The sequence below is a fragment of the Echinops telfairi genome, unplaced genomic scaffold (genome assembly GCF_000313985.2).
Source record: "Echinops telfairi isolate 266 unplaced genomic scaffold, ASM31398v2 ScPeMD7_70;HRSCAF=299, whole genome shotgun sequence".
In the NCBI taxonomy this organism is placed as follows: Eukaryota; Metazoa; Chordata; class Mammalia; order Afrosoricida; family Tenrecidae; genus Echinops; species Echinops telfairi.
The window spans coordinates 7382635-7393869 of NW_022103968.1; the positions used below are offsets into that span (position 1 = coordinate 7382635).

At 55.6% G+C, this 11235-nt stretch overlaps 1 protein-coding gene across 1 annotated transcript; it reads right to left on the bottom strand.

The window, feature by feature from the left end:
- Positions 1 to 222: 222 nt before the first annotated feature.
- Positions 223 to 1907, bottom strand: HMX3 (H6 family homeobox 3). Its single transcript, XM_004700884.3, has 2 exons — positions 1526 to 1907; positions 223 to 896 (listed from the first exon to the last, which is right to left on the bottom strand). Exons 1-2 carry the CDS (start codon positions 1905 to 1907, stop codon positions 223 to 225), a joined length of 1056 nt encoding a protein of 351 aa, XP_004700941.1.
- Positions 1908 to 11235: the final 9328 nt, after the last annotated feature.

Genomic DNA, 11235 nt, shown 5'->3' on the forward strand with positions numbered 1-11235 from the left:
CTTAATATAAACCAAAACCAAAAATAAGAGGGGAAGCGCCTCAAATCCAGGAAGGGTGAATTGCACGAAAATGCGTTGCAAATACTTACAAAACGCTACCGATTGGGGGAAGAGGGCCGGGCCCGTGCGCCCGAAGCCCGGGGTTCCGAAAGGCCGCTGGAGGGACTCGGTGCCCTCGACCCCGCCGGCCACCCGGCCCAGTCTCTTCTGGCCCCTGGGAGCTCAGACGGGCCGCAGGAGCGGCACAGACGAGACCACCGGGTGCGAGTAGTAGACCGGGTGCGGGAAGGTGAGCAGCGGCTGGCTGACCGGCACTGGGGCGCCCGCGGCCGCCGCGGCCGCCGCGCCCTCAGCCGCAGAGTTCTCGTGGTAGAGGATGGGCACCCGCACGATGCGCTGTGCCGCGGCGTGGCTCAGGTTGGCCGCCTCCAGCTCGGCAGCCAGCTGCCGCTTCCACTTGTTGCGGCGGTTCTGGAACCAGATCTTGACCTGCGTCTCGGTGAGATGCAGCGACGCGGCCAGGCCGGCGCGCTCCGAGCTGCTCAGGTAGCGCTTCATGTCGAAGGTGGACTCCAGCTGGAACACCTGGCTGCGCGAGAAAACCGTGCGCGTCTTCTTCTTGCGGCACGCCGGCTTCTTCTCCGGGCTCTCGCCGCCCTTCTTCCAGTCCTCCGTGCCCGGCGCCGCCGCCGCGCCCAGGGCCGCCCCGGCTGCGCCCGGCGCCGCCTCGCCCTCCTTCTTGCCTTCCTCCAAGTCGCTCTCCTCCAGAATGATCTCGTCCGGGCTCTTGGAATCCAGCTCCTTGTGGTCCGGGTCGGCCTTGAGCAGCGGCTCCGGAGAGTCGCGGTCAGTGCCCGAGGCAGGGGAGGAGTCTCGCAGGAGGATTTTCTCTGAAGCTGTGGAGAGAGACAGACAGATGCACACACACGCACACGGACGTGAACTTCAGAGAAGCCCTGCACCCGGGGCCGCAGCCCACACCCTCATGCCGGCCTCCAGCCCCAAGCCCCGAGGCCTCCTCGGCTCCCGCCGGCCTCCTTCGGTCGCGGCGAGGCTGGGGCCCCCGGGTCTTGGGACCTGGACCTGGGACCCTCCTGCTCCCGAGAAGCGCGAGAGAGGCCCGGCTGAGGACGGCGTCGCCACCCCCTTGCGTGCCCTCAGCTCCTCCGCCAGGGATCCAAGCAAAGATTCGCCCCCAGGCTGGGGCGGCCCCCGGTGTCCCCGGCTTCCAAGGCCGCATCCTCGGCTCGGCAACCGGTCAGTCGTCTCCCCACTCATGCCCGAAGCGACTTGTCCCGGGTAGGGCGCCGCGCCCGGGACTCCCAACTTCGCCTCTTTTCTCCCCAAGTGGGATTGGGTGCCGGGGCGGCGCGCCGGGGCGCGCGGACTGGAGGCTCAGGCAGGGGCCAACAGCGGATGTTAGGGTGCAGGGACCCCGGGGCTGCGGGGGGCGGCAACGCGGGACCAGGGAAGGGGGGCGGGAGGGAAGCGAAGAGACAATGAAAGTTCAAAGAGCGGTTGATACCTTCGGGTCGCGGGAGGAGGCCGCCGGCGGGGGTCAGGGTGTAGGGGTACCACCAGGCCGGGGAGCGCTCCAGGTAGTGCGCGGGCAAGGCAAACCTCTGCGCCGGGATCTCAAAGCGAGGGAAAGCCAGGTCGCCCACCTGCGAGAGCGCGAAGCCCGCGGCGCCCTCCAGGGCCCCCTTGGCCGCGGCGGCGGCGGCGGCCGAGGCCGGCGCGAACAGCGTCCGTGGGGGCGGCTGTGGCTTGGGGGGCGGCCGGTGATGGTCTCCGTTGAGCAAGTTCTTGATGGAAAACGGGGACTCCTTGGGCGCGGGCGGCTGGGGAGGCGGCGGCGGGGGTTGCGCGCTGGCGGCGCTTGGGGCGTCCGGCCCGGGCTCCGGCATGGTCCCCTCTCCTCCGGGTCCCCGGCAGGGAGGGAGCGGGACAGACGGGCGGCCGGGCTAGCAGGCGGGAGGCCGGAAATCAGACCATCCACGGAACTCAGCTACCGGGCGCAAAGTCGGGGGCCGCCCCGGGCGGGAAGCGAGCGGAGGGAGGGCGGGGTGAGGTCCCGGCCGGGGCGGGAGAGCATGGGGGAGGGGCCGCGGGTGGGGAGAGGCCCGACCGCGGCTCCGAGGGAGCTGGGCGGCGAGGCGGCTGCGGCTCCGGGGGAGGAGGCGGCAGGAGCAGTACCCGGCTCGGGGCTGCGTCAATCCGGCGCCGGATGCTAATGATGAAATCAAAATGTCATCCAAGTTAAATGCGGGGAGTATACGGCGATTGGGCGCGTACAATGGCAAATGGGATTAGGCAGGCGAAGGCGCAGCCGAGCCGGGGCCCCGCAGCCGCCTCCGCCACCGCCCCCTCTTCGCCTTCCCTCGGATTTTGGCGCTTTGGCTTCGGGCTATAAGAGCCCGCCTGTTATTGGCTTTATATAGTCCAATTAGGCAGCAAATGAGGACAAGCCTATTAGCACAAAAGGATATTGGCTCCTACTAAAGAGGCACTCGGAGCGCTCCGGCGAGCGCAGGAGGCGAGCGGGGGACGCGGAGCCGGCGGCGCCCCCGGCCCGAGCGCACTGACAGCCGTAGCGCCCAGAGCCAGCGCAGCCCTCTCCCCCCTGCAGCTCCGGGACCGGCTTCTCGCCGCCAGGCCTGCGGGAGGGGGCGGGGCGGGCCGGGCCCGCCCGGGTCACCTCGGGGTTACCCGCGCCGGCAGCTGCCTCTCCCCCGCCCCCCGGGGCCTGGCCAGAGCCCGCCCCCCTCCGCCCCCCCGCCACCGCTGTTGGAGAGTCATACCGCGCGGGCCCAGGCTGCAGGGCGCGACTTGCGGTCGGCGGCAACCTCGGCCCTTCCCTAACCTTTGGGGTCCGGCGGCCCTAACACTTTCCCCATAGCCTGCTAAGAAGTGGGCACCACTAGCAAAGAGGTTTGGGTCCCTCCACTACCACCTAGCTGATGGGAAGGGAGTTGGATGGAAGTTCTTGCACTGCCTCTTTGGGCTCAGGATCCCGCAAAGCCTTGGCCTTGGTCCCTGGAAAACCGAAGAATGAGCCTGCGGGCAGGAGCACGAAAGAGTGTGCATCTTGGCGCACCCGCGTGTGCGCGCAGGGCCGGCCCCAGCCCGCGCGTCCCTCGGAGGAGCCGCGGCAGGAAGCTGCGTCCTGGCACCGACGACATAGGCGTTCGAGGGGCACTCCAGACCTCTGACGGCCAGTGCTGGAGGCGTGGGAACGGATTCCGAGCCCCGGGCCTCTAAAGCAGGACATTCGCTCCTGGAAGACCCCCTGGCCTGCGTTCGGAGCTGCCCAACACCAGAAATACGAGAAAGGCGAGCGGCCAGTCGCGGTGGAAAACTGTCATCCGCGGTGACGATGGCCCAGTCGCCCTCAGAGAGCCCAAGGGGGGTGACCCAGTCTTGAGTGAAGCCAGTGGGGCCTCTCGGGAGAGCCGAGCAGAAGGTCGCTCGAGTCCATAGGCTTAAAATCTGCTGCCGGATCCCTAGAGAAGTTTGTGGAGCAGGATATACAACAATCTAAATTTAAACATCAAAATTGGTTTGGGGGTCCCTTCCCAAGAGGCATATGGCAAAGTGGCTATCGCCCCAATTCCGCCCAGATGAAGACCTGCTGATGTGAGCTTTTTGTTGTTGTTGTTCCATGGAGATCTCGTTTAATGCAAGCATTGGCAGCTGAGATCGCTTTGATACCTCAGCTGAGAAGCTGGTACACACAGTTCCAAGTTCTGGTTGCGGGGGCTTGGACCCTCCACTACTAAGTCTTCACAGGGAGAGCGCAGTTTCTTTCAGCGAGCCTACAGTACTGACTCCCAGGCTTACGCTGGGCACCTGGGAGCATCGCCAAGGAAGCTTCCATAAATAGTGGTGGTCGTGATATTTCCTGGAGTTTGCGTAGGGTTTTGCTGTTGGCAAAACGCTAGCGCCGTCCAACGTCGGAACTAAGCGCAGCCTCGAGATGCAGTGGTCTCAAGGCCGAATTTCATAGATTTGGAATCGGGTAACCAAAGAGGAAGAAATAGGACTAGGGTCACCCAGCACGTGCCAGACACCCCCTCCCAGTCCCCAACCGCAGAACAGCGCGGGCTGGGGCTGGTTGTGATCTGAGCATTGTAGCTTGGCCTGCGCTCTCCCGCTACATGGCCCAGGACCCGCCTTGAGAGGCCCCTGCAGGTGTGTGTGGGGGCCGGGGGGGCTGGGGGACACAAGCGAGCGAGCCCATGCTGTGGGTGCTCTGCTATGCTGAGCGGGGCGCAGGCGAACTTGGCCAGTGTTCTGACGCCCCGAAGCCGCCTTGAAACTGAGACATGATGAAAAAGTTACTCTTTTCTTAGTGGAACAAGGAGGGTGCGTCAAAGAGGGTCTGGCTGAGAAGGTGGGCTTTGGCTTAAGGCAACTCTGGGGACTAGACTTTGGCTGGCAGGACAAGAGGCTGGGACCGCCACTCCCTGCATCCGATGCGCAGCAACTGGGTCCTTACTCCCCCTTGGTGCCCCAAGTTATCCTGCCCTTTACATCTCCCAGGGGGCGCGAGGGGGGCACTGGTACTTGCTCAAGTTTTGACAAGGCTTTCCCTTGTCAAAGGCCTTCTTGGTGCCAGTTCCATCATCTCATGCCCGAATTTCAGGGATGCTGCTTAGAACAGACACCCTTCCGATTAGTGCCAGCCCGTGGGAGCCAGCCCGGCGTGTGAGCCCAGCCTTCAGCTAGTCCTCTGGCCGTGGGTGTTGCAGGAACGCCCCGCGCTTTGGCTGCCTGCGCCTCGTTTTCCATCCAAAATCGGGCACACGGCGCCCTCTATGGGACATGCTCGGAACGAAACGCGCTCGCCGGACCTGGGAACCACCTACTCTTCCTCACCGCGAGTGGATCGGAAAAGCATTTTATCTCTTAGCTCAGGAGAAGCAGGGGATGAACTCCTCGCACATGTCCGCCGATCTTTAGCGTGCCTGACTCTCCCACCCCTGCTTCCCCTGGCCCCTTTTAGAGCTACATTCCCTGTGTAACTTGGCTCCTACATACAGTCAGGTGGCACAGATGTGAGCTCTGGGGATGCAAGCTGAGAGTGCTCTCTCCAGGAATCAGCAGGTCTATCAGTAGCTAGGGCTGCTGATGCAGGAGAGAGTGAGTGAGTGAGTGATTTCACAGTCCCCACTGCAGGGGACTGGCCCAATTGATTAGGGCCCTTCGGAAAAACCTTTTGTATTAAATCCAAATACAGTTTTCAGAAAGTGGAAGCCTGCCAATTCAGAGGGTCCATTTTACAAAACCTCAGAGTCCCAGGCACTGCCCAGGCAGAGCCAAGGCAGATGGTCCCAGTGGAACAGGGTGTCTGTTTCTCCCCCACTGGAGCACAGGCCAGGAGAGGAGAGGGGATCTGGCAGGTGCTACAGATGAGGTCTGGCAAAAAGACTGCTTAGACAAGACCCCCCAGCCCCTCCCCCACATATACAAATATACATTTTCACTGGGGCAGATCAATAGATCTTTCCTACCAGGAGTGATGGGTTTGATCCTACAACATCCTTTTGGTTATCAACCAAGTGCTTAGCGGGTTTGGTCCCAGGGCTCTTCGTGTGCACAACTTCAGGCCAGTCCTTAGGGCTTCTCACGGAGCTGGAGTAGAGTCCTCCTGTCCAGGACAGCTTCTCCCGACAGCCTGCCTGCTTCTCTGGAGGGAGGACATCCTGATCGCCTCACAATCAGCACATGGCCAGAGTGCAATGGTCCTGAGAGCCATATTAGGAGCACTGGTGACATTGTGGGGAACACGTTGGGCTGTGAACCACAAGGTCAGCAGTTCAAAACCAGCCACTCTTTGGGAGCAAGATGAAGGTTTCTGTTCAGTAAAGATTTACAGCCTCAGAAGCCCACCAGGGCAGGTCGAGCCAACCCTGCAGGGTTGATATGAGTCAGAATTGACAGTCTTCTTCACTTGTGTGCCCTCTTAACGGGCAGAGTGGACAGAAGCCTAGGATTGTGCTTCTGGAAAATGGTGCCCCAGGCTGCCTGTGCTCTGCCTGGTCCCTCCTTGAGCCTCTCGCCCATCTGCTAGCCCATGTCCAGGGTCAGAAATGCTTCAGAAGTTCCCCAACGAGCTCCTGGGAGATGAGATGGGCCATCGCCCCGCTGCCTTGAGCCAAGATTGTCCTGTTCTCTGTGACATACATGTGTATGTGACATGTATGTGTTACATACATGAGTAATGAGATGGCTGCCATTACCTCAGAGGAAGAAGAACAACTTTTAGGAGTCCATATGAGCCAGAAGCCCCTGGGTGTGATGGACTGCAACCTCAAATTCACCCCTCGGAAGAAAGACAAGGTGATCTACTTTGTCTGGTGATCTACTTCTGATAAGTATAAGTCAGTCGCTGAAAACTGTATGGAGCCCAATTCTACTCTAGTAGACATGAGGTCACTACGGGTCAGAATGAATGCAAGGGCAACTGGTTAAGCAGATTAATTTAGCAAATACTCATACTGAAAAGCGAGGAGTTACTTTGAGGACCAAGGTATACATACGCCTACCCCAAGCCATGGTATTTTAGGTGGCCTCACATGCCTGTGAAAGCTGGGCATTGAATTAGGAAGAAGGGAGAAAAAAAATCAATGCAGTTGAGCTATGATATGGGCGAACAATATTGAAAGTACCACGGACTGCCAAAAGTACCAATAAATTTGTCTTGGAAGAAGTACAGCCAGAAGGCTTTTTAAGGCCAAGAGGTGAGACATGGTGTCGTGTCTTTGGACGTGTTGTCAGAGAAGGACTGCATGCTGGGTAAAGCAGAGGGGCAGCGGCAGAGACGAAGGCCCTTGATGAGATGGATGGGCACGGTGTCAACATCAGTGGGCTCCGTCCGCATAGGAACCATCATGAGGATGGCCGAGGCGCAGGCAGCCTTACTCTGTGGGTCGGAATGGACCCTGTGGTACCTAACAGCAACACTGATGACATGCTCGGTATGTGCCGTCCTGTGGGAGAAAAGAACTGGCCGCCTGCTCCTATAAAGATGACATCCTAAAAAAAACTAAACAAACAGAAAGCGATTACATCCCAGAAAACCCTGTGCTGCGAGGTGGTTCTTCGCCGTCCAATTGGGTCGCTATGCCTTGAACGGGTTCAGCACTGGACAGCGCTAGTGACTGCGAGGGCAGTGCTTTATATAGGCTAGCCTGGTGCATCTTCACCCAACCTTGGTGAGGTAGGGATTATCATCGTTCCTGATGGACATACGGAGAAACCAAGGCACTGAGTGTGCCAGAAGCCAGTGGAGAGAGGACGCCTTGACCTCCGAGGGGTCTTATAGGGACTATGCAGCACACACTAAGTGCCATCTAAGTGCTGGTGTTGCTGGCTGCTCTTCATTCTGCCCCCCTGCTGGAAGAACCCACCGGGAAGAACCCTAGGGACCTCTGTTCTCCTTTGAGAAGGCAATGTAATTTAAGGATGCTCCCTCTCCTCAAAGAGCCCCCACTTGACTCTCCCCAAACCCCAAACCAGTGCCACAGATTCATCCCCAGACCAAAGAAACCAGACTCACTCTCATGGAGTTGTTTCCAACGCATAGCAACCGACAGACCAGGCTAGAACTTCCCCTGTGGGTTTCTGAGATGGTAGCCCTTTATCAGAGTAGAGAGCCCCCTCTTTCTTTCTCAGAACGCCTAGTGGTTTCACATTGCTAACTTTGGGGATAGCAGCCCAACTTGTAACCCCCTGTGCCACTAGGGCTCCTGGCTGACTCATAGCGACCCATACAGGGTTTCTGAGCCTATAAGTCTTTACGAGAGCAATCAGCCTCATCACTCTCCATTGGAGGAGCCGGTGGCTTTGAACTGCCAACCTTGTTGTTAGCAGTCCAATGCCTAGTCCACAGTGCCACCAGAGTTCCTTTCATTCTGTTGTTAGGGAAAGCCAGTGCCCCAACAGAGAGATGTAGTTTTGTCGTGGGTGAGAGGTCAGCAGATTGCACCCTTCCACGGCTCCATGGGAGTAAAGATTTTCCGGTTTGTAGCTGGGCTGGTGACAGCCTCGGGAACTGATGGGGCTGTGGTTCTACTCTGCCTGCAGGAGCCACTATGACCACGAATCCATTGGCCACTAGTAACTGGGTGAGATTGAAACGGAGACTCTAAGAAGGAGAGGTGGTAGGAAGTGTGTCCCAGGAGGGGTTTACTCCAGGGCAGCAGAGTAGGAGAAGCTCTTGAGGAAAGGGGGGCAAGTCACATGTCTTTGTTCTGAGGCAATAGGGGCCCAGCACAGAGGGATTTAATATTCAGTTAGCTAATTTTTATCATGATAAAATATATGATGGTGGTAGTTACATAATCTTGTGTCAACTTGTGGAAGGGTGGAGTCTAGCCTGTCAATCAGGTCACAGCTTGATCTCATTTGGAGGGGCTAAGGTGTTAAATAACTCACTGGAGGCAGGACACATATTCACCCCTCTGCAAGACATTACTGATGACGAACCTGATGGGGCTGTACTGATGTAGCCAGAACCCTGGAGCTGGAGGAGCCACGTGGAGACCCACGCCAGTGCTGAGATGCTTCCACTGCCACTGAATTCACAAGACTTTCCACCCTCTGGCTTGTGATCTTCCTGCATTTGGTGTCATTGCATGTTTGCGTGAGGACTTTATAGATTGGTACTGGACATATGAGCTAATATCAAACTTATGGACTTGATCTGGCCTGGACTGGGATGTTTTCTCAATATTCAATTGCTGTTGTACATAAAGCTCTTTCTTATACACATGTGAGTCTCCCTGGATTTGTTCCTCTTGTCCACCCAGACTGACACAATGATTAAATTTGAAAGCACTGCTGCTAAGGTTCCAGTTCTTACACATGCAGGTTTATTCCAAATAACTTGCGCCTAAGGAGTCTCTGCTGTCAGTGATGGCTGTAGACAGGTTCTCTCAGTGACACATGTCTCAGTCTCATTAGAAGGAGTCTAGGTGGTGCTGTCAGGTAAGTGTTGGACTGTTAATTAGGAGCAAGGTCAAGGGTTCAAGTTTATAGGCCACTCCGGGGGAGAAAGATGAGGGTGGCTGCTCCCATAAAAATTTATAGCCTCTGTAGACCGCTCCCACCCCCAGAATGCACTTCAGAGGACAGCACTGAAGCTACAGCTTGGGGAGAAGGGCACGTCTGATCAGAGCGCACAGGGGCAAATGAAGAGGGAAGGGGAGTGAGGGGAGCACATCCTGACCCACCAAGTCCCAAGGATGATATTCCTGCTCAGAGCAGCCAATGCACAGAGAGGACCACAGGGCCGGCCCCACCACGAGACACGATGTCCCTCACTGAACCATAGCACTACAGGGGACAACACTGGAGACACAGTGTGGGAATTGTGCCCAATCTGACCCCATCACACTGGGGGGAAACACTAAGGGTGTGCAACAGAGCAGCAAGGGGAGCAAAGCAATGAAGTCCCTGAAGAATATAAAAAATAGACTTTGGGGACAGAGTGTGACACCCCATCAGACTCGACTGGAAAACACTCCTAAAGGGCACAAAACATACCTGGAACTATTTATAGGCTTTTCCTTTTATGTTATTGGCTTTCTTTTTGTTGTTATTTTGTTGTTGGTTTTGTCCTCCCTTGTTGTTTTGTTTGGCTTTGCCTTGTTTTTGCACTTGCTAATGCCTCTGCTTGTCTACCTAGATAAGATAGGTGGGATACACAATTCAGAGAAGGAAACCATGTGGCCAGTGGTTCCCGGGGACACGGGGAAAGAGAGATGGGAAAAAGGAAGGGGGTGGGTCAACCAACCCAGAGACAAGGGAACAAGAAGTGAACTAAAATCAATGGAGAAAAGGGTGTAGGATGCCTAGTGGGGCTTAATCAAGGGCAATATAACAGCGAGGAATTACCAAAACCCAAATGAAGACCAAACATGATAGTGGGACAAGAGGAAAGTAGAAGGAAATAGAGGAAAGAACTAGGAGGTGAAGGAAATTTGTAGACATTTAAATTATATGTAAATATATTCATATATAACGATAGGGAAATAGATATATGTACTTATATTTATATGTTAAGTATTAACGTAGCAGATGGACAATGGGCCTCAACTCAAGTACTCCCTCAACACAAGAACACTTTGTTCTAATAATTTGGCATTCTGTGATACTTACCTTCCCAACAAGATCGCTGAAGACAAAATGGGTGCATAAGCAAATGTGGCGAAGAAAGCTAATGGTGCCCAGCTATCAAAAGATAGTGTCTCTGGGGTCTTTTTTCTTACTTTTATTGGGGCTCTTACATCTCTTATTACACTCCATACAATCATCCTGTGTGTCAAGCACATTTGCACATGTGCCGCCATCATCATTACAAAGCAGTCCCTTCCCACTTGAGTCCCTGATGTCAGCTCTCAATCATCTGGGGTCTTTTTTTTTCTCTTCATCTGGGGTCTTTGAAGTTTGAAGATAAACAAGCGGCCATCTAGCTGAGAAGCAACAGGGTCCACATGGAAGAAGCACACCAGCCTGTGTGATCATGAGGTGTCGGTGGGATCAGGTATCAGGCATCAAAGACCCAGAACAAAAACCATACCAATGTGAATGGGGGTGCGGTGGCACAGAGTGGAGACCCAAAGCCCGTCTGTAGATCATTGGACATCCCTTTACAGAAGGGTCACAAGGAAGAGAGGAGCCATTCAGGGCTCAGGATAGCACAGAGGAAACACACAACTTTCCTCTAGTTCTTTAATGCTTCCCCCACTATCATGACCTCAATTCTATCTTACAAATCTGACTAGACCAGAACATGTGTACTGCTACAGATAACAGCCCACAACACAGGGAATCCAGGACAGATAACCCCCTCAGGGCCAACAGAGAATAGAGATACCAGGAGGATAAGGGGAAGGTGGGGGGAGAAAGGGGGAATCAATCACAAGGATCAACATATAACCCCCTCCCAGGGGGATGAGCAACAGAAGAGTGGGTGAAGGGAGACAGTGGATGATGTAAGATATGAAAATAATAATTTATAATTTATCCTGGGGTCATGAGGGAGGGAAGATGGGGGGGTGGAAATGAGGAGAAGATCTCAAGGAGAAAGAAAATGTTTTAAAAATGATGGAAACATATGTAGAAAATATGCTTGACACAATGGATGTATTTATGGATTGTACTAAGAGCTGTAATAGGCCCCAATAAAAATATTTAATTACAATAAAAATATTTAATTAAAAAATGTAT